At 45.6% G+C, this 23088-nt stretch overlaps 1 protein-coding gene across 2 annotated transcripts in view; it reads left to right on the forward strand.

Moving 5' to 3' along the window:
• The first annotated feature begins 256 nt into the window (after window positions 1-256).
• Window positions 257-23088, forward strand: part of LOC111141428 (serine/threonine-protein phosphatase 4 regulatory subunit 1-like) — a 51550-nt gene continuing 28718 nt past the window's right edge. For both annotated transcript variants that reach the window (XR_002640204.1, XM_022493973.1), the window contains exons 1-4: window positions 257-383; window positions 12314-12420; window positions 13719-13861; window positions 22386-22532. Coding sequence is in view for 1 of the 2 variants with exons in the window: in XM_022493973.1 (XP_022349681.1) it covers window positions 286-383; window positions 12314-12420; window positions 13719-13861; window positions 22386-22532 (495 nt within the window). In the remaining variant the exon portion in view is untranslated. The remainder of the gene's footprint in view (window positions 384-12313; window positions 12421-13718; window positions 13862-22385; window positions 22533-23088) is intronic.

Genomic DNA, 23088 nt, shown 5'->3' on the forward strand with positions numbered 1-23088 from the left:
GTTGACCAGAGGTGACTCACGTCAGATTGGTGGCACTGAAAGGACACTTAGGTTTTCTTTATGACTCTGGTTTTGTCACCCTTCTCTTGGGTTCTAAACCTACCCGCTTCATTTTAGATGAGTTGTCAAGTTTGGGGACCCAGAGGCTCCCACGGGACAGGGCCATGAGGGTAGAAATCATGCTGTGAGGGCCTGCCCTTTGCATAATTGTGACCTGATGAATGTGGTTTTTTCCCCTCTTCCCCTTTAGATGGATTTGAAGACTATGGCCCAGATCGTGACAGCATGAGGGTAACAGCCTTTCTGGACATCCCAGGCCAGGATAACCTGCCTCCACTTGCTCGCCTGGAGAAGTATGCTTTCAGTGAGAACATCTTCAACCGGTGAGCGCCTCAGCCCTTCCCATACTTACAGCCCTCTGCGGAGTCTGACTTAAGCTGACAGTGGTCGCCACTTCTCTGTGACAGCTTTGAGGACCCTCGTGGGTGAGGTGGAATGGGGGCTGTTTCCAGGTGGCTGGGATTCTGTCTGAATGGCACCCTTTGATTAGGTTTTCTCATTACTCTTGTTACTGTCTTACTGATCACCTGGTGAGCCAGGAATAAAATGCTGATGAGAGTTAATGGGGTTTAAATAATTAGGATTGCTAACTGGGTTTCTTTTGCATGTGCTCTCCTCAGAAGAGGAAAATGTGTCGCCTAATTGACAAACCTTAAACCATTGCTCACTCGTTCTGTTTCTCGACTGTCCTGTGTTCCGGGACTCCGGTGCAGCTGTCCTGCTCTGTGGTATTGTCACTCCTCATGGGGCTGGCAGGATTCTACTCTAGCCTCAGACTGTGTGTCTTCAACGGGTGACCTTGACTCTTCCGTCATGAAGAAAGCAGAAGCTAAGACCTCTCTTTCCACTGACAGCCTGCCCCGACCTGAGTCTGAGGGCATTCTTCCCTCCTGCCTCAGAGGGGGAGGTATGTCTCTTCTGGTCTCCATTCCTCCGTCAGATATGCCTTCTGTCTTCTGCCTCTTCCGTCTTGCCTGTGACGCACTCCCTTTCCATCCACGCACAAGCCCTGGTGTGTTTCTTGTCCTGAGCTGTCCTCTGGACTTCCCCCACTGCAGCTTTCCCTCGAATCTTTCCTTAAGTACACCGTTCTGTGAAAACTGGATGATGCTCGCTGAGTCTCTACTCCATATCTATTTACTGTCTGTGTCTCTTGAACTGTAGAAGGCTCACGGGCACTGCTGCTGAGTGAGTCTGCTTTCTGTGCCAGTGTTACAGATAGGGAAATCATGGTGCTCTGAGTGATGTCTTTTGACGAGCAGTTCTTAATTTAAATGTGGTTCACGGTTTCTCAGCTTTTTCTTTTATGCTTAGTGCTTTCTTCTCATGTATAAGGAACGTTCTCTTCCCCTAAGACCATGAAGATCGTTCCTTATGGGGCACCTGGCGGGCTTAGTCGGTCAAGCATCTGAGTCTTGATCTCAGCTCAGGTCTTGCTCTCAAGGTCCTGAGTTCAAACCCTGATTGGGCTCAATGCTGGGCGTGAGCCTACCTAAAAAGAAAAGGGGAAAAGAAAGGTATTTCCTTATATTGTCTTCTTGAAGTTTTATTGTTTCACCTTTCACATTTGGATCTGCAGTCCCCCTGGAATTGCTTTCTTTGTGTATGTTGTGAGGTAGGGGTCAAGTTTCATTTCCTTCCATGTGTTATGCACTTGACCCGGTGCCATTTATTGAAAATACTACCTTTTATCTGTGCTCTGCTTTGCCCCCTTGGTCTTAAAGCAAGTGTCCATATCTGGACATCCTAGTCTGCTTCCTGGGTCTGTTTATCTGTCGTTGTGCCTGGACCACCCTGCCCTCATTACTGTAACTTTATCGTCAAAATCTAGGTATCGGGTAGAGTGAGTCCTCCCACTTTGTTCTTCTTCAACATTATCTTGGCTGTTCTTGACTCTCTGCATTTCGAAATGCATTTTAGCACCAGTTCTTCAATTTTTAGGGGAAAAAAAAACTTGCTGGATTTTCATTGGAATCGCATTGCATCTATAAATCAATTTGTAAAGTATTGACAGACACCTTTACAATATTTAGTTTTCTAATCCTTCCATTTCTTAAAAGATTTGCTTTAATTTCTCTGTGTCTGTGTGTATGTGTTTCCTGTTGTAGAGATCTTCTGTAACTTTTTCAATTTAGCTCTAAGTATTTGATCTTCCACGTGAATATAAATGGTATCATTTTTAAGAATTTAAATTCTAATTGCTGCTGATAATGCGAAAATGGAATTGATTTTTATATTTTGACTTTGTCTCCATTGATTATACTGAGTTCACTTATTAATTTTAATAACTTCCCCAGTTCTTGGGTTTTCTGCATACTTTACGATGTTGTGTTTTGATTTCTTCTTTTCCTGTCTTGTTTTATATTTTTAGTAGCTACATCTTATCAGCTTAGGAAGAGTTATATTTCTAATTTGTTAAGAGATTATTTTTATATCTTTTTAATTAAAGTTTTTAATTTTTTCAAAGATTTCATTTATTCATTTGAGAGAGAGGGAGTGAGAGTATGTATAAGCAAGGGCAGGGGCAGAGGGCCTAGCAGCAGATGCGGGGCTTGATCCCAGGACCCAAGATCGTGACCTTAGCTGAAGTCAGATGCTTACCTGACTGAGCCACCCAGGTGCCCCTTAATTTAAAACAATTTAAAAAAAAATTTTAAGTAATCCCTATGTCCAGTGTGGGGCTTGAACTCACAACCCCAAGATCCAGGGACTCATGCTCTACCAACTTAGCCAGTCAGGGGCCCCTGTTTTTAAACTTTTTTTTTTTTTAAACATTTTTTTTAAAATTTATTTATTTGACAGAGAAAGATCACAAGTAGGCAGAGAGACAGGCAGAGAGAGAGGAGGAAGCAGGCTCCCCACTGAGCAGAGAGCCCGATGCGGGGCTCGATCCCAGGACCCTGAGATCATGACCTGAGCCGAAGGCAGAGGCTTAACCCACTGAGCCACCCAGGCGCCCCTGTTTTTAAACTTTTAAAATAACTTCACACTTAAAAGTTTGAAGAGTAGTAGAATTCCTGTCTATTTTTTACTCAGATTCAGCAGTTGTCAGCCTTTTGCCATGTTCGAATTAACATTTACTCTCTCTCTATTTTCACAGTTTTTTTGGAGCCATTTGAGAGTAAGTGTAGCTATCACATTGCTTTCTCTGTGGTGACTCTCGTGTGTGTTTGTCTAACGGGGACATTGCCATTCACTTATAGACTCACAGTGTAGTGATCAGAGTCAGGAAATTGAACTTTGATTCAATACTGTTACCTAATATCTAGAATTTAAATAAAGATTTTATTCCATTTGATAGCACGAGAGAGCATGTGAGTCGGGGGAGGGGCAAAGGGCAAGAATCCCAAGCTGACCCTGCACTGAGCGTGGAGCCTGATGCGGAGCTTGATCCCAGGACCCTGAGGTCGTGACCTGAGCTGAAGCCAAGAGTCACATGCTTAACTGACTGAGCCACCCAGGTGCCCTTCTAATATGCAGGTTTTAATCAGATTGTCCAGTGGTCCCAAGAGTGTCCTCTAAGTCAAGGTTTTTGTTTGTTTTGTTGGTTTTTAGGTGCAGAATTAACCCAGCATCATGGACTGCATTTGATTATTATGTTTCTTTAGGCTCACTTAATCTCTAACAGTTTCTTAGCCTTTCTTTGCCTCTCATGATATTCTTGACAGTTTTGAAGAGTACAAGTGATTTATTACATAGAATAAACTAAGAGTTTTTAAAAATCCTCCACGAGGTCTAAATTTTATATAATGCTTCTTTTACATCTATTGGGATTATTAGATGCCTTTTCTTCTTTACTGTCTCTTTTTTTCAACTTTTAAACTTTTTTTATTGTAAAATATACCCCATACAGATAACTGGATGGAACGTGTAAGGAGGGTTGTTTTGTTTTGTTTCATTTTCAGATTTTATTTATGTATTTGTCAGAGTGAGAGAGCACACGCAAGGGAACAGTAGAAGGAGAGGGAGAAGCAGGCTCCCTGCTGAGCCGGCATCCCGATCCCAGGACCGTGGGATCATGACCTGAGCTGAAGTCAGATGCTTAGCCATCTGTGCCACTCAGGCGTGCCAAGTGTAAGGAGTTTTTGTGAAGCTCTTGCCCACGCGGCTGTTAATGAGGTCATTCCGGACGTGTGCCCTCCCCACCCTCCTGACCACCACTCCTCCCTGCCTCGTGGTGACGGCCTGCAGATGTAGATGTTCATCACGTCCTTAATTTTGTTTCTGGTCTTAGCACCTAAGGATCTACTTCCAAACAGAATAAGTTAATAATAAGTTCGAGTTTCTGAACTCTAAATATGTGAAACCATATGGGATATGTTACTTTGTGGTGTTGCGTGTAGTTTTGAGTTTGTTCATTTAGTAACAGTGTTCTGTTGTTGGAATATACTGACGTTTCCTCTGTTGTTGGAGTAACTCAAGTTTTCTCACTCTTATTAAAAACCTTGCATGAGCAATCCAGTACATGTATCTGGGCACACATCAGTCCACATGTCTGCCAGGCACGTAGCCAGGTGAGCCTTCCTGCGTGAGGAGACATGCTTGTCTTCTGCTTCAGGAGACAGTGCCAGTTTCCAAAGTGATCGCACTGGTGCACACTGGTGCACTCTCACCTTTGCCCAACATTTTATCTGCCAGTTGGTATTGTCAGATTTTAAGATACTAGTCAGTCTGGTTGTGTGGTAGTGTATGTAACGGTACTGCTTTGTGATTTTAATTCACATCTTTATGAATTTGAACACCTTCTCATATGTTTGTTGGGCATCTGTATTTCTTTCTTTTTTTTTTTTTTAAGATTTTATTTATTTATTTGACAGAGAGAAATATCACAAGTAGGCAGAGAGGCAGGCAGAGAGAGGGGGAAGCAGACTCCCTGTTGAGCAGAGAGCCGGATGTGGGGCTCGATCCCAGGACCCTAAGATCATGAGCTGAGCCGAAGGCAGAGGCTTAACCCACTGAGCCACCCTGGCATCTATATTTCTTCTTTGTATTTTCTTTTTTTGTGTGAAGTCTCCATTTAAATCTTTCTTTGGTAGGTACGGGGAAGTTGGATTCTCTTTTTTATTGTTGACTTGTAGGAACTCTTTGTATATTCTGGCTTTCAAACCTTGGTGAATTACATATGGCAAACATCTTCCCTCGTCCTGTGGCCTGTGTTTCATCTCTCTTTACAGTGTTCTTTGGTGACCAGAAGCTGTTCATTTTGATGTAAATTTATCAACATTTTACTTTATCCTTCGTGCACTTTGGAACTTCTCTAAAATGTTTTCCTCTACCCCAAGATCATAAGTATACTGTTTTATATTGCTTTAAAGCTTTATCTTTTTTTTTTTTTCTTTCACATTTAGGTCTACAATCCATCTGAAAGTAATTTTTGTTCATTATAAGAAAGCAAGGGGTCCAGCTTCATTTTCTCGATTGTCACAATACCACTTATCTAAACTATGTCTTTTCCCCATTGCTCTGGGGTACCACCTCTGTTCTAATCCAGTCTATAATACTCTTTGTCTGGACTGTCTCTTCTTCCAATAGTCTGTCTCCCCCTTAGCCACTACCACACTGTCCAGTTTACTATGGATTTGTAGTAGTCTTGTTACCTGAGTGAGCAAGATTTGCCCTTTGTTTTTCTTCTTTGATGTGATTTATTATTCTTGGTCCTTTGTATTTTCATATAAATTTTAAAATCTGTTCATCAGAGTCTAATAAAACAACAAAACAACTATTAGGATTTTTAAAAACAGCCTCTTTCTTTCTTTCAGGGTTTTATTTATTTGAGAGAGAGCACCCTAGAGAGAGAACAAACACAAGGAGGGGGAGCAGGAGAGGGAGAAGCAAGCTCCCCACTAAGCAGGGAGCCCTACGTGGGGCTCCATCCCAGGACCCTGGGATCCCGACCCTGAGCTGAAGGCCAACACTTAACCAGTTGAGCCCCCCAGACACTCCCACCTATTAGGATTTTGCTTGGGTTTGCACTGAATGAATAGGTTGTTTTGGAGAGTATTGCCCTCTTTACAATATTTAGACTTCCAATCCATAAACATGGTATATCTTTCTATTTTTGTAGGTTTTCTTTAATATCCCAGTAAAAGTTGGTCATTTTCTCTGTAGAAGTTTTGTGCTTTTTTGCTGGTGTATTTGAAAGCATATCCAAAACAGGATATCATTTTATCCAGCTGAAGACTTAAATCTAACTGTAGTATCATTATCAGACTCAACCCAATTAATAATAACGCCTTCCAGTCTACCGCTCTGTGTTAAATTTTCCCTAACTGCCTCAGATGTGCCTTTTTTTGGTTGATTTGTTTGAATCATGATCCAAATAAGATCCACACATTTCATTAGGTATATGTGTCTCTTAAGTCTTCTTTTTGTTTATAGTTTTTTTTTTTTCCTTTTGATCTTAAATCTCTTTTAATCCCTAATTGATTCTCCCTCTCACATCTTCTCTCTATATTGTCTATTTGTTGAAGGGGTCACTAATACTATAGAATTTTCCACACTCTGGATTCGGTGGCTGTTATTCTCATGGTATAATTTAACATAACCCTTTGTTCTTTGTGTTTTCTGTAAACTGAAAGTTACACTTGGAGACTTGATTAGATTCGGCTTCGATTTTTTTTTTTTTTTTTAAACAATACTTCTTGTGTTGTTTTGTATGGTTCTCATTACAAAACATCAGGAAACAATGTCTGGGTCTCCCACTTTTGGAGATGTTCATACTGAGCAGTGGGCGCAGGTGTTGGATTCTTTCATTATAAAATTCCCCACCAGCCTTTCTTCTCATGACTTTAGTGGTGACAAATCATCATTGCTTAGATCCGTTATGTCATTATGTTTTGGAAAATGGTAATTCTCTTTTTCTTGTCTGTGCAATCTGTAGTATCGCCCCATTTTCTACTCTGTTATTGGTTATTGGTGCCTTTTCTTTTGTTTCCCCCTGAATAATTCTTACCAGAGGATTATCGAGTACATTAGTTCTGTTAAAGAGTCAAGTTTTGGCTTTGATATTCTCTGCTCTGTTTATTTTCTTTCTTTCTTTTTTTTTTTTTTAAGATTTTATTTATTTATTTGTCAGAGGGAGAGAGAGGGAGAGAGAGCAAGCACAGGCAGACAGAATGGCAGGCAGAGGCAGAGGGAGAAGCAGGCTCCCTGATGAGCAAGGAGCCCGATGTGGGACTCGATCCCAGGACGCTGGGATCATGACCTGAGCCAAAGGCAGCTGCTTAACCAACTGAGCCACCCAGGCGTCCCTCTGTTTATTTTCTAGTTTAATAATTTCTGCTCTTAATTCGTATTATTTCCTTTTTTCGATGGGAAATCAGTTGCGTTCTTTTTCTTCTTGTGAGGTATGTTTAACCATTTTTTTTTGCCTTTTAAAAATAACATCTGCATTTTAAATTGTAAGATTGCTGTTAAGTCTGTGAGTACTTCTGTGTTATGTTAAGTGCATCTCCACATTCTGATATTAATATTTTTATTACCTTTCAGTATAAAGTATTATTAATGTCCAAAATGATTTCTCCTTTGACCAATGAGTTATTTAGAAGTAGTTTTTTAATTTCTAAATATTGGAGCATTTGCCAGTTATCTTTCTGTTATTTTAATCCGAGTTTAAGTCTTCTGTGGTCAGAGAACATACTTTGTATTATTTCTCTTCTTTTTAATTTTTTGGAATTGTTTTATGGAAGTGAATGTTCCAGGCACAATTGGAGGGAATGTGCATCCAGTATTTTTGGGTAAGATATCTTACAAATGTCAGTTAAGATAAGTTGGCTGAGAACATTGTTCAGCTCTTCTGTTTTCACTTGTTCTGTTACTTACTGAAAGAGGAATGTTGGAATCTCCAACTATAATTTTGGATTTTTCTATTTTTCAATTCTAACAGTTTATTTTGTATATTTTGAACTTGGGTGCATATATGTTTAGTATTTTTCTGTTTTCTTGAATGAATCGATCTGTCTGTATCTGTGTAATGTCCCTCTTTGTCCCTACTACATTCCTTCTCTGAAGCTTGCTGTCTGAATTTAATATACATACTCAGTTTTCTTTTGATTACTGACTGTAATCTGTCTATACTTTTACTTTTAACCTGTCCATGTCTTACATTTAAAATGTGGTTATTATAGAAGGCATAGAATTGGGTCTTGCTTTTTTTACCCTTGCACAATCTCTGCCTTTTCATTTTAATGTCTGTATCATGCGTGTTTGAAGCAACTGTTGATATGGTTTGGTTTGCACCTACCATCTTGCTGTTTGTTTTCTATTGACTCAACTGTTCTTGCTATTTTTATTTCATTGTTACTCATATTTTTCATTGATTCATTATTATTTCATTGTTATTCATATTACTCATTATTTCATTATTTGAAAGAAAGGAATCACTTTTTTTGTCCCATGGACTTTGTTTTTCTTTTTTAGGATTCGGTGTATCTTCACTATGGCTTATTAGTTATGTCCCCTTTAAAAAATTGTTATTGTTCTAGGGATTACAATATGCTTCTCTAATTTATTACAACATATATTCAAATGAGAAGATGCCACTGTGTGTACAGCGCAGGGTACAGTGTGAGAACATACCAGGAGTGCAGAGCACGCTTCCGTGGACTTCTTTGGCCTCTTCCCCATCTTCTGTGCTGTTGTTTTTCTGCATTTTACTTCCACGCACATTATACATCCCACGGTACCTTGTTACTTTATCTCCTAAAGATACGCAGCTATCTTTTAAAGCGATTAAAATGACAGAAATGGTTTTTATATTTACCATCATTTATACCATTTTCGTGCTTTTCATTTCTTTTTGCAAAATGTCCGTTTTCACCCAGCAGCCTTTTGCTGCAAGGACTTCTTTAACAATTCTTGATAGCAAAGACTGCTCTCTGTGAATTTTCACACTTTTGTCTGAAACAATCTTTATTTCACTTTCATTTTTTAAAATTTAATTAATAAACTTTAATTTTGAGAGCGATTTTGGGTTTCAAGAAAAATTGAGCAGAAAGTACAGAGTGTTCCTGTATTCCTTAACTGCCCAGGCTTGCCTGCCTCTTCCAAGAGACCTTCAGCGTATTAATCACACTTATCTTAAAGCACTTGTCTGATCGTTCCCATGTCTAGGTCCGATGTCCTCCCCCGCCTCGTCCTTCTGCCCGCTTCCTGCTCATCCTCACACTTCGCTTCCCCACGTTTTCTCTTTCTTAAGTCTCTTGTCACTGTTCGTCATCTTCAATTTTCTTGCCTACGTCACGCTCTAAACTGTGCCCTTCAGGGCAGGCTCTGGAACTTGCTCATCTCTTGCCCTGAGTCTAGGGCTACTTAATTGGGCTAAACTCATAATAATGACTGCGCGAGTAGGTGAGGGAAGGAAGGGACAAAGACACAAGGGGGAGCTTCCGTGGTAAGATTTCCAGGGAACATTGCCATGTAAAATTGAACCATCCTCTTTATACTTTAAAAAGTTCACAAAATAACCCATACTTGAAACATTTAGCAATTTCAGAATTTAAATAGTGAGAGTTCCCTTTCTTCCTGCACTATAGTCTAGGGTAATGCGTGCTTCCAGACTTTTCCCTGCATGAGTGTATGTATATACGACCCCATGTATTGCACACACATGCATTAGTATAATTTGCGTTAAGAAATGGGCTCATACTGCATAGAAAATTCTTCACCATGTTTTTTCATTTACATGAATTTTCAGGAGCATCTTTCTAAGAGCATATCTCCAGGTGCTTCTCTGTAGAACACTGTTACACGGATGTAATTTATCGAAGCGCCCTGTCGGGTAGACATTTGGATTGCAGTTCTTGGCTTATATTGTAGTGCTGATGGCTGACATGCCACGGGGCTTACCGTGGGCCACGGACCATGCTATGAGCTTCCCGTGCGTGATCTCGTGTGGCCTTTCTAATGCTTTTCTCAGTCACGCGCAGCCGCTCTCCCTTCTTTCTTCTCATTAGCATAGCTGACAGTGAGAAGTACTGAAGCTGAAGCTTCTGGACTCTGCTCATCCGCTGTGGCCTCTCCAGGACATTTCAGGAAGCAGCCAGGTGTTCCAGAGTGTGGGCGCCAAAACAGCGATTTCTGTCTTCAGCTCTCTCCCGTTCTGTGTTCACTGCGGGGGATTCGTCCCTCCCTGCTTCAGGGGCCCTCTCTTACCCCTCTCCTCACTTTCCTTTAAGAGGGCAGGTCCCTGGTGACCACTTGAGGCTGGATGCAGATCTGTCTATCCATTCTCTGGCCCTACCAGCAGATTGGGGATCTTAGTTGCTTGATTTCCCAGGGGAGGCCGACCTGAATGTGGTCCAGTGAAATGTAATCAGGGACTTTATAGTGTCTGTTTTCGTCTTTCCCAAACCTCCTGGCTGCCACATCTCGACCTTTCATCCCAGGGGTGGTATAAGTCTCTCCGCGGACAGGCTTGGGTTGATGGATTTCTTCCTGTGGTGTGCTGGGCCGAAAAGACTACCTTTCTGAATTCCACATTTCTAGTCTTCCTGCAAATCAAGGTGGGTTTTTTACTTCAGCCGATTCTCATGCATAGCCAGAAATGATTCGTCTTGTCCCTGGGTTGTCAGAGGCTCAGAGGAGCAGGCGGAGGCAGGCAGGGCCTCCTCTCCATTTGTTCCAAGAAGCCTTTCAGGAGTGCCGCCCCCCCCCCCATTGTGCCCTGAGGCCTCCAGGCCACCACTCTAAGCCACTGCTGATGCTCTGATTTTTCCCCTCATTAATGTCTTTGTTTAAAACAGCTTTACTGAGGCATATTTTTCATGCGGTGAAATTCACCCATTTAAAGCATCCGGTGAGATGAGTTTCGGTAGATGTAAACAGCCATGAGGCCCTCAGCCGCAGTCACATTTGAACTTGCCATAGTTCCCTTGTTTCCTTGTTCATCCCTTTGCCAGCAGCCCCTTGCTCCCTCCTCACTGTGGACCAGGCAACCATCGATTTGTTTCTGGAGGCTAAGGTTTTGCCTCTTCTAGAATTTCATATAAATGGAATCCTCTGGTATGTTGTCTTTTCTCTGTGGCTTCTTTTTCTTAGTAAAATACATTTGAAATGCATCCCCGTCATTACCCGTAGGGTTCCCTTTTAGTGCTGAGTCATATTCCATTTTCTGTATAGTTGGCGACCTGTGTCTGTGCTCCCCAGTCGAGGTACATGGAGTCCTTTTTCATTTCGAGGCTGTTGTGCATCATGCTAATACGAACATTTGTGTACCAGTCTGTGTGTGGACAAAAGTTTTCATTCCACTTGGGTAGATACCTAAGAGGGAATTGCTTGGTTGAATGATAAATGTATACTTAGCTTCCTGAGAAACTGCCAGCTGTTTTCTAAATTACGATGCTATTTTGCATTCCTGCCAACAATGTCTGTGGGTTCCTGTTGTCTGATATCTTTGCCAGCATAGGTATTATTATTATCATTTTAGTTATTTTTCTTTTTTAAGATTTTATTTTAATTAGGCTCCACGCCCAACGTGGGGCTTGAACTCATGACTCTGAGATCAAAAGTCAGATGCTCCACCTACTGAGCCAGCTAGGTGCCCCATAATTTTAGTTCTTCTAGTGGGTATAGTAGTACCTCTTCTTGACTTCTTATTTATTCTTTTGGCCTTTGGTTTTCTTTTGTCTTTAAAGTTTATTTTGAAGCAATTTTAGATTGATAGAAAAGTTGCAAAGCTAATACAAAGGTTTCCCTTTGCACCTTTAATCTTCTAATGAGATGGTTCCCAACCAGGGTTGATTTTGCTCCCAGTGGACCTGTGGCAATGTCTAGAGACATTTTTAGTTGTCCTGTCGTGGGGTGAGGGGCAACCAGGGGAATTTTCTGACATCTAGTGGGTAGAGGCCATTTGAGATTGAGGTGGCCATCAGGATGCCTCTTTGGACCTTTTCCTTCTGCAGTTTTCGTCACTTGATCCCCTCCCACTGTCATGGGCCTCTGTTCTGAGTCTATCTGGGTCTGAAGAATCAATCAGAAATGGAGAAAAAGGGTTTTCTCTAGTTCCAAGTGGACAGTTTCAACCTCCAGTGACCATCAGGCTGGAGGGTATGTGTCTGGTTCCTGTAGGATGGTGACTGACGTTGTACCAACCATCTCTGGATGTTCCCTGATGGCCACTCCTCCCCCTGGACAGAAGTTGCTGACTTTCCTTTGTTCCCTGATTTTATTACCTGCTCTTAACATGATGCTCGTAATTAGCACAGTGGCGGTCCGTGTTGCCCGTGTAACTGTGGATCATTTCTTGTCTTCACAGTCAGATTATTGCCAGAGGGCTGCTCGATGTCCTCCGGGACTTCAGTAACAATGAGGAGGACTTCTTAACGGTAATAGAGATGGTGGTCCGATTGGCAGAAGACTCAGGTTTGTACGAGGGTTGTATACTTTTATTTTTTACTTGTGTATTTCCAAGAAATTATGTATAACCAATGATAGTGAGTTGAAAACCTGGGGTGTTCATCAGTACATTTTAAGCAGTGTCTAAGCACGAATGGCTTTTGTCTTGAAGAATGGGTGTCTTATTTGGGATCAAATTATCCTTAGTTTTAGAAAATTAGAATGACTAATGGCCATGAATGCTATCTATGCCGGCAGTTAAGGCCTTTGTAGTTCATGAGTTTTGCCAGCCTGTTGGTTGCTAAGAAATACCAAATCAAAAGAAGTCCTTTGGATTAGAACAAGCCCAGTCATTAGTTTCCCTCACCTATGATCTTTGTAGGCTAATCTTGATTTTTCTTTCTCTTTCTACCTCTCCATGATTGCTGTCCTGGGAGAGAAGCGCACTGCTGTGCGGGAGACAGGAAGATGTCCCTCCCCTGCTCTCCTCCCCTACACACGTAGGAAAGAGGGGGGAGATGAGCATTTTGGGGGCTGCTTATACAGAGAGCTGCCTGCTGCCCTCACACACCCGCCCCCCCCCCCGCCCCCTATTTGTAATGATTGGTGAACAGCTTCAGAAAGTTTTGGGGATCTTACGCTTGCTTTAGAATTTGATCATTTTAACTGCAAATAGAAAAATAAGCCTTCCGCATAGCTCCCGTATTCATTTAAAATATTCATATGAATATGACACAATGCTTTTAGAAGGCCCAAGTGGATGTTTTGAGTCCTTAAATGGATTCTCTTTGTAAATGAGTCACCATTTACAGTGCTGAAGCAATTATATATTTGTGTTAAATTTAATGTGGTGTATTGGAGCTAGAGCCGCTCTTTTGTTTAATGCTTTGCCTTAGAAATAATTGGGATGCGGGGATTGTGGGGGAGTGCATTTATGAAAGAATTATTTATAATGTATACATTCTGGCTGGAATTTAAATAAGCACAACCCATAGGTCTGGCATATATGCCATTAGTTGTAATGGCTTTTGGACGCTGGCCCAGCACGCAGACTTCTTGCTCCCTCCTCGATTTATATATGGCTTGTTATAATAGAGTTGTCATTCTCTCTTCCTTTTATGTTTTTATATTGCCAGATAGCTTATTAGCTTTTTAAGCCTGTCTGTAGCATAAATACTCTAAATGGGAAATGATTTTTAAACTGCATTTGTCTAATTTCCTTGATGAAGTATTTTAGTAAGAAAAGCTAGAAACTATGCCTCTGTACTCTGTAAGGTGCTTGGCTTATTCTCGTATAATTCTTCTCCGATTTTTTATTGCTACAGAGCCCATGGTGCGGACCGAGCTGATGGAGCAGATTCCTCCTATTGCTGTTTTTTTACAAGAAAGCAGATCAGATTTTCCAGTGGTGCTCTCTGAATATCTCACCCCGATTGTAGTGAGGTACCTCACGGATCCCAACAACCAGGTGTGAAAAACTGGGACCTGAAGATCTGTGCAGCAAATTCCCCTTAGTCTTATTTTAGCTGAGATCCATAATTCCGAGAACAGCTTCTCAGAGTTAAGCGATTCGAGAACAAAAGATCTGTTTGTGCCGGGTTCCTCAGTTACGCAGGCAGACAGACAGCATTCACTCTTAGTATCATGAGAGATTTCTTTCTTATTTTTTTAACCTTTTCTTATGGAAATTTTCAAACACAGGGAAGTAGAGAGACTGTTAGAATGAATGTCCATGTCTGAATGAATACACCCAGAGTCGACAGTCATTAACATTCGACCGGTCTGTTTTCATTTATCTTGAGCTAATCCAACCCAGATAAAAGCATTTCCCAGATACCATGTCGTTGTAGCTGTAAATGCTTTAGTATTTCTCTCTGAGAAGTACAGACACTTTTTAAAATACATGATGGCAATCCCAATATCCCATGGATAAAAATTATCAATAGATCCTTAGTATCATTTAATCTTGAGTCATTGTTGAAATTTTTCCAGTTTTCTCAGAAATCTGGTTGTTCACAGGCAGTCTCTTTAAATCAGAACGCACATGAGGTCCACCTACTGGATTTGGTTGATGTACCTTTTAAATCTCCCTTAATTTATAATTGTTCATCCCTCCGTTTACTCCCTTGCTCTAGGAAACTAGGTCATTAGTCTGTAGGAGTCCCCGCATTTGGGATCTGGCTGATCACATCCCCATAGTGTGGTTTGAAATGTTCCTCTGTTCCCAGTATTTCCTCTGAACTGCTAGTTAAGTCTAGAGGCGTGGTCAGGTTCAGAGCTTTGTGTAGTACAGTGAGAATCCTTTCGTGGTGCTGTTGTGTTTTCTTGCTGCATCAGATCAGGAAGCATAAAAGCTGTGTGAGGGCTGGGTTGTGTTTGGGTTGTGTCGGCCTTATCTGTTCATTACAGAATTCCTCGCCAAGAGTTTGCATTGGTATTTCCAAAATCACATTGAGGATTGTAGAGCTTTTACTTAATTTGATTTTATATTCATAACTTTTTATTTTTACATAGTATAAATCTTGCTTCATAAGGGCATTAATGTGTCTCTGTGTGTGTGTCCAAAATAAAAATACCAGTATGATTGCTGACAGTATGATTACTAAGAGTACAATAGGATAACTGAATATAGTTTCGGATTTCTTTGACGTTCTTTCTGTTTTTGGGTTGTCTCCCACTAGAGATGCACAGTCATATTAACATTAATATTAATGAGATTGTGTTTCAAAGTCACTTGTATTAACCCTTCTCTTTGTGCGTAAGCTGCCAACTTGATCCACAATGAGACTCATTTATTTTTTATTTTTAGAAATTGCTTTAGCTTTTACATTTTGATTTAATTTAGACTTATAATTATTTAAAATGTTTTTACATAATTCCAAGTCAAAACTATTTAAGTACATTCAGAAAAATCTGACTTCCAGGGAGCCCTGGGGGGTTCAGTGGGTTAAGTGTCCGGCCCTTGGTTTCAGCTCAGGTCATGGTCTCAGGACTGTGAGACTGAGCCCCGCGGCGGGCACCGCGTGCTCTGTGCGGAGTGTGCTTGAGACTCTTTCTCTCTCCCTCTCCCTCCCCTAAAATACATAGATGCAATCTTTTAAAAAAGAAAAGAAAGGAAAAATCTGACTTCCATCCCTGCCTTCCCTGTCTGTTCCCTCCTTCCCCTATAGATCGCCATTTTTCCCGGGTTTTGGTTTATTCTTCCCTTTAAAAAATATGCACGGATAACTTGAAGCCGTATGCACGTGTCCTTGTGTCCTGCACCCCCTTGTCACTTTCTCAGGTTCACGTGGTGCGCTGCTCATGATGCCCTGTTCCTCGCTTTCCCCTGCTGTCCGGGGTATTCTGCAAGCAGGCAAGGCAAAGCTTCCTCATCCCTTTTCCCAGCAGCAGGGTACTCACCAGGGAGAGGTAGTGAAGCTAGTTCATAGACATTTGGGTTATTTCTATTCTTTTGTCACTTTAAAATCGTTGCCACAAGTAGCCTTTGCAGCCTTTCCATTTGTGTGAGTTACTGCGGGAATGGATTTGCACAAAGGCAAACCTTGTATTTATAATTTTTTTTTTTCTAGAGAGAGAATGGGAGAGAGCACGATGCCGGGGGAGGAGAAAAGGGAGAGGGAGAGAGAGAGAATCCCAAGCAGGCTCCACAGCCAGCACGGAGTGGGACGTGGGGCTCAATTTCACGACCCTGAGGTCATGATTGGACCTGAAATCAGGATTTGAATGTTTAACTGAGCTACCCCGGTGCCCCTGTATTTATAATTTTTAACGATATGCCAAGTTTTCATTATTGTTTCCAAGAAGTTCTGCAGTTTCAGCTTGTCTCTCTCAATCCAAGTGTTTTTAAAGAGCAAATGCTGTAAGTGTTACCCCGTGACGTGATTGAATGTAGTGCTCAGATGAGGAGGAAAGTCCTTCTGTTTCTGTTCTCCTAATGCCAGTCTTTAGATTATTTTTGCATTTTCTTCCTCAGGTGCTTCCATTTTGTCCTGTGTGTGTCTAATCATAATGGGACGCAGTTTCTCCCATTCATTCATTTACTCTGGCGGCTTCTGAATGCCTGTTACCGGCCAAGTGTGGTGCTTTGTGCCGGGGATAAAGACATGAGTAGGACAGATTTCCTGCCCCAGAAAGCTCACCGATGTGCAGTAGACGTTGTACATCTTCATAATCTTCGTATTTTAACTTGTGTTGAATGCTCCGCTTTCGTTCGGCCTTTTGGGGTGTGGACGCGCTGAGCATTGTAACGGCGGCGGTTGTGTTCTTCCACTGGCCGTTCTTTTTCCTTTGGATGTGTTCTTGAAGATGAGATTGCACTGGGTCAAAGAACTTGACATTTCCTTGACCTTTTACATATATCATTGCCATTTATTTGGTTCCAGAAGGGGAGAGGCTGGAACTGTGATTTGGGCCCTGGGCTCTCTCCTGTCTCTCCTTGCTCTGCCACCACCCTGAGCCTTCTGGTCCCAGAGGCCTGTGGCTCCCTCCTACCCTTGTCCTCCTGCCTTCATTTCCTTTTCCGCTTTGGCTGCCCCCTCCCTCAGCCTTCCCTTTCTGGCAGCCTCCCCATCCGCACCCCTGATTTTTGTCCTTTTGACGGTGCCTCCGCCACTCTGCCTCCGCCTGCCGGCCCATTCACAGCCCACAGACTCCCACGTCCCGGAGGCCAGGTTGGTGGGGAGCAGGGGTTGGGGGCTGCTGCCATCGCAGATTTACGGATTCTGATTGTAGCCGGACTCGCAGTGTTGCCTGCCGACACTTCCATTCGTCCCTCCTCAGCTGGTCTTACATTATCCAAGGCAGCTCTTTCAGACCTTTGCCACTGTCATCAAGCCTCTCCATCTTGGCCTGTCGTGCACCAAACCGGTGACCTTGCCTTTTGCTTCAGTGAGAAAATAGAGGCCTTCTGTCTTCATCCGCTCTCTCAACAAGTGGATCCACCGCATACTTCCTTCGGTTCCCTGGAGCCCAGCCAGGGGCCATCAGTATCCTCCCTTCTCCTGCCCCCCACGCCCAGCTGGGCCTTGCCAGGTGTCCTTTGTTTCCATGATAAACAGAATTCTTCTCCATTCCTGTCACCTTTAAACACAGAAATATGGCAGAGCCCGATCTTCCTAAAGATATTTCCTTCAGACTCTAATGCCTTCAGACATAGCTGACTCCTTTGTGGGCCGCCTGTCCCGGTCCTGCCTTGAGGCCACCACAACTGTGCCTTCTACCCATGTTGGAGGTCTTGCTCCTTCCAGATGCCTCTCCTCTCCTCCTGCCCATCTCGCCTCCCTTTAACCGAGGCCAGCCCTTCCAGACCTCCTCCTTATGGGGGTGCCCAGGGTCCCCGAGGAGGTCGGATGCCGCATTCAGCCAAGGCTCAGATTCTTTCGCCTGTGGGAGTGGGTCTGTCAGGTTGGCCGAGCAGCTGCGGCGCAGGCCTCCCTGTGCCTGTCATCAGTACTCTTCAGGGCCGGCGTGCCTTGCAGGGACTCGCGGTGGGTAAGAAACCACAGCATCAGGCACAATAGTGACGACATGACCATGGTTGCTGGTACTGCTAACAGCTTGGGCTGCTGGAGCTCGCAGGGCGTGACCTACCCGGCTCCAGGATTAGCGAGGATGATCTTGTTTACTCTCCCTAAGTGCCCTGTGAAGTGTGGGCATGCACATTCGTTCCCCTTTGTTTGAGAGGCACAGGGCCGAGGTGCAGGTGTGTGTGTTGGGGCACCATGAGCTACGCGGGAGCCCGGCAGGCCGCCCTGGTTTCCCTAGGCTCATCTGGTGAATGTGTTGGGACCGCCTAGGCTCTTCTGGATGTCATGACTAGTACTTTCCCGTGTTAGACTCTGAGCACTCTGACCTAGGAGCTGTGTCTTACTTGATGATCTCTGTGACCGAGCCTGGAGCCTGGTACCTGCTCGTGTTCTAGGAGTGCACTGTGGAACCGAGGCAGCCATCATCTGTCCCATTTGCCAGTGTGACCACGTTTCTGCAGATGTCCTGAGCTACTTGCCTTCTGTCTCACAGGGAACGGGGGTCCCAGCCCCTTTTCAGGGCGATGTCTTCCTTTCCATCTTCTTTCCCATCTTCTTATGTCAAGGTTGGCTTATTTTTCTAGTCTCTCTCGTTGGCTTTTCTCTTTCGATTTTCATCATGCCTCCGTCTCCCTCAACCCTCTGTGCCCGGGCCTCCACCCCGAGCGCCCCGCCGCTCCCTTCCCTGTTGCCAGGCTTCTTGAAGAACCAGGCCCTGCAGCTTCTGGCGGGCGTGGGCTCCTGGTGTAGGATCCCGGCCCGGCGGCGGCTCGCCGCCTGGCAGCCGGCGGACCCCTGCAGCCACTGAGAGGTGTCCCGCCGTGGACTCTGCTCTTCTCTCTGTGAAATCTGGTTTTTTTTTTTCTTCAGAGATAGTTTTGATTTTTAAAAACCATGAAATGTTTTTATCACACTGGAGGATTGTGTAATAAACACCCATATATCTACTACACTCACTCAAGAAATGTTAAACTTTTGTAATATACCACTTTAATTTTTTCTGAATGGGTTGCAGATCCGGTTAAGACTGTGCCATGCCCTCGCCATGCCGTTCTTCTCCCTCCCTCCCCTTCTGTAGGAAACCACTACCATGAGCCCCAGGGTGTCCTTCCCATCCAGAGTTTTATAGTCCCACCACTTGCGTAGTGACCCTGAATAAGAGTGTCTTGTTTTAGGTCCTTTAAAACCTTATATAAATGGCGTCAGACTGTACTTTCCATTCTGCTGCTTGCTTTTATCCCTCTCTTTTTAAGATCCATCTACCTCGATCCCGAGAGCTCATGGTCATTCATTTTAACCGTGTGATGGTATTGCATTTATACGCTTTCCACAATTTGTCTATCCAGTGACTTCTTTTTTGCCTTTACTTAATTTTTTTTTGCACCATTTGTCACCATTAACAACTTTTGGGTCTTTGAAGAAACCTTTCTTGGCTGCATCCTAGACATTTAGTGTTTCTCCCCCACCGGTGGGATGCACAGGTGCCGGGGACGTGTTCTCTGTTCCTCCTGGAACTCAGCGTTAGGTCCGTGTGCGTTGGGATCGTCTTACCTCTTACGTCCCTCTCTTGGTGGCTAGTCATATGATTTTAGTCACGGTAAATCAGGATTCATCTGGGGGAGATGGGACCCCACACACTGTTCTTTTTTTTTTTTTTTTTTTAAGGTTTTATTTGTTTGAGAGGGGGAGAGAGAGAGAGAGAGAGAGTGCACATGTGCAAGAGCTTAAGAACGGGGAGGGAGGAGCAGGAGCCCCGCTGAGCAGGGAGCCTGGACATGGGGCTCGATCCCGGGACACTGGGATCATGACCTGAGCTGAAGGCAGATGCTTCACTGACTGAGCCCCCCAGGCGCCCCCACCCCACACACTGTTCTGAGCCCTTTATGTCTGCAGTTCGTGTTACTGCACAGCTGCCCTGGCAGGTGGGACTGTCACCTTGCACGTCTATAGACACGAAGCCTAGCCTCAGCCCTCAGCTGCTGGCCCTGGACCCCCCACTAGTGACTGCAGGACACAGATGGGGTGCATCCTGGAAACACTGCAGGGTCTCGTGTGGGTGACCCAAGTGTCGTCCCCCCCCCCCCCCCCCCCCCCCCCCCCCCCGGTGGGTTTCCCCCCCCCCCCCCCCCCCCCCTCGGTCCTGCCCGCCCCCCCCGGGTGTGGTTGGTTCTCTCCGCCCCCCCCCACCCACCCCATCCCAACCTTTTTTTTTTTAAAGTGCCAGGATTCCTTTGGTTTTCTCTTCTGCTCCTGGAGGCCTGAGCAGAGCCACATGCCCAAGGCTGTCCCCAGACCCTGGAACTCATGAGTTGGCCCCGCCCACTGGCCACTCTCCAGAAGCCTCCCGTTGCGTCATGTTGGGCCCCCAGGTCAGACACCCACACCAGGTCTTCAGTCTTCCTTCTCCTTTTCTTGCATTTGGTGATTGGTGGCCTAAGGCAAAGAGCCCAGGGTCATGTTTGGTTTTCCCGGACCATCTCTAGTGATGAGCTCAGTTCTCTTGGGCAGCATCTCTCAAGCCTTCCCTCTCCTTACTGGGCCCCCCCCGGAACCCTTGCCTCGGCCAGAGCCTCTCTGCCCAGGAGCCCCTCGCCTGCTCTCGCGGCTTTCAGAGCCACTTGGGGCTTCTAAACTGTCACCCTCACAAAAGTTGTGTCTGCTCTTGTCACGCCTCTGCTTTCCAACCCTTGAGGCTCCCCCATGCCCTGGAGTAAGCCCCGGAGGCCCTGGCCCTGCCCCACCCCAGCTGGCCCTTCAGCCTTCCCTGGGTCACCTGAGGCAGTATCCCCGACTTGTCCCGGGTCTCCAGGGCTCATCTCGTATCTTTGGGCCCATCGTCCTCTCCCCTTTCTTTGCTTGCTGTAACAGTCCCCAGGGACAGCCATAACCAAGCACCACAAGCTGGGGGGCTTCGAACAGGAGACATTTATTCTCTCCCAGATGTGGAGGCTGGAAGTCCAAGATCAAGGTCTCATCTGGGTCACACTCATTCTGGAGGCTTCAGGGGAGAATCTGTTCCTCGCCTCTCCCAGCTTCTGGAGGTGTGGGCCCCCTTGGCTTCTAGCTGCAATGCCCCAGCCTCTGCCTCTGTTTTCCTGTGGCCTCTTCCTCTTCTGTCTGTCCTCTCCCCTTGCCTTTCTCGTAGAAGGACACTTAGAAGATTGTCCTTAGGGTCACCCTGGTAATCCCGTGGATGACCTCCAGGTCCTTAACATGACCCCAGTCACATCACAGAGACCCTTTTGCCACAGAAGTCACATTCAGAGATTCTAAAGATTGGAGGTACACATTACGTTGCTGTCCGCCCTTCACCCTGCCGTCCTCAGCAGTCTTCTGACTGCCTTTGACATTCTGCTCCACGTCCTCTGCTGAGGACCGGCGCTCCCCTTACCGCTGCCCCCCACCTGTCGCGTCCTCCCTGTGCTGCCGCCCACTGGCGTCCTCAGCTGCCACCTGGGATTGGGTCACGTAGCAAGGTGGCCAATGAATCTGGCCCTCCCAGGCTCTGCTTCTCGCATGTTCTTTGCTCCTGCATGTGCCAGAAAGCTCAGTAAGGCACATGCAGGAGTTATTGGGGACTTTGTTTGGACACTGCACCGCATCCTGTGACCCCAGCCTGGTGATGCCACTGGGGTGTCACCTCTCCCTGCCTGCCCCTCCCACCGAGGCTGTCGCGGCGGCTACCTGGCTGACCTGCCTTTCGTTGCCTCTTGTTGACTGGGAGCACCACTACCGGAACGAGCTCTCTAAAGTACCGTTTTCTTCTTGTCGCTTGTTTGGAAGCTTCCCTGTCTGAGCGCCTCTGAGACTGCTTCTGGAACTGCCGCCTGCTCACCTGCCGCTCTGCGCGCTCTGCCTGGGCCCCGGGGCTCTTCCTGGCTTCAGTGTCGTCTCCCACCCTTGCTCTGTGGGAGGCCGTTTCCTGTGTTCTCCCCTCCCAGATGGGTTCTCTGTCCAGCTTCTTGGTGTCCCTCTGAGTACTGGTGCTTGCTTGTCCCCACTCTCTGGACCGAGGAGGCTTCTGAGGCCCGCCTCACTGGGCCTCGTGTCTGGGCCTCACTGGGCCTCGTGTCTGGGCCTCACTGGGCCTCGTGTCTGGGCCCTGCCCCGCGGCCTTCTGTGGTCGTGTGTGCGGGCGTCTGTGCGGAAATCCGGGGTTCAGGCCGTGAGAGCAAAGTGGGGGCACTGTTGGAGGACAGGTGGGGGACACGACCTGAAAGGGGATCCAGGGAAGAGGATGTTCGGCCCGAGAGGAGAGGAATGGGAGGAACCAGCCCGGCGGAGAGAGCCGTGTTCTCTGAGGCCCTGGGGGAGGAAGTACAAGGGGATGGCCGGGCACCCTGTGCAGTTCACGCGTGTCCGGAGGCGGCCCGGCTTGGCGCTGCCCTCAGGGTGTTCGTCTGGCTCCGGAGAGCACTTCAGCTCGTTCGGTGTTTCACCTTTTGCCTTCTTTTCCTCTTCTAGGTTAGAAAATCAAGTCAGGAAGTGCTCTTGATTCTTCTGGAACAAGATCTAATTTCCCAGCATGATATTGAAACTAAAGTGTGTCCAGTCCTGCTGGCGCTCTCTGCGCCGGACGGTGATGACGAGTATAAGGCAGAAGCTGCGAACGTAAGTCTGTCTGGGGGAAGGGGGGTGACAGCTCCGCACCTCGGTGGACTGTCCCGTAGCTTGGGGTGAGCGTGACTTGTGGTCTTACAGGTGCTCGGTGTCGGCCGGCACTTCCCCTAAACAAGGTGGCCGTCAGTGTGGCCTTGGTCCGAGAACATTCACAGTTCGGATCTGAGCGTGTGTTGGACGTGCTTATCCTTAAAACAACTTAAAACCAGTTGTTTTAAGACGGCAAAGTTGTCGAAATCAGAGTGGTTGAGGCTGAGGTGAGATGAGATGCAGAGATGTGTAGGGAATCAGTCTTTGGACCCACTGGGATCACGGACCTTGTTTCCCAAAGTACAGAACCCAGTCTAGTGTGGGCGAGGATTTTAGCTTGTGTTTGGGCCGTTCAAGAAAGTCCAGTAGACATGGCTGACTGTGTGTAGGTCAGGACAAGGTGGTGCTTTGTAGGTCTGTGAGCGGATAAGAGGGTCCACTCTGAAGAGTGCAGGCGTGGCCGGAATGTCCACGGCAGTTTAGGACGTGCTCTGTGGCAGCGTCTGCTCATACCAGT

The sequence above is a fragment of the Enhydra lutris genome, unplaced genomic scaffold, assembly GCF_002288905.1.
Source record: "Enhydra lutris kenyoni isolate GAN:26980312 unplaced genomic scaffold, ASM228890v2 scaffoldscaffold6, whole genome shotgun sequence".
Lineage (NCBI taxonomy): Eukaryota > Metazoa > Chordata > Mammalia > Carnivora > Mustelidae > Enhydra > Enhydra lutris.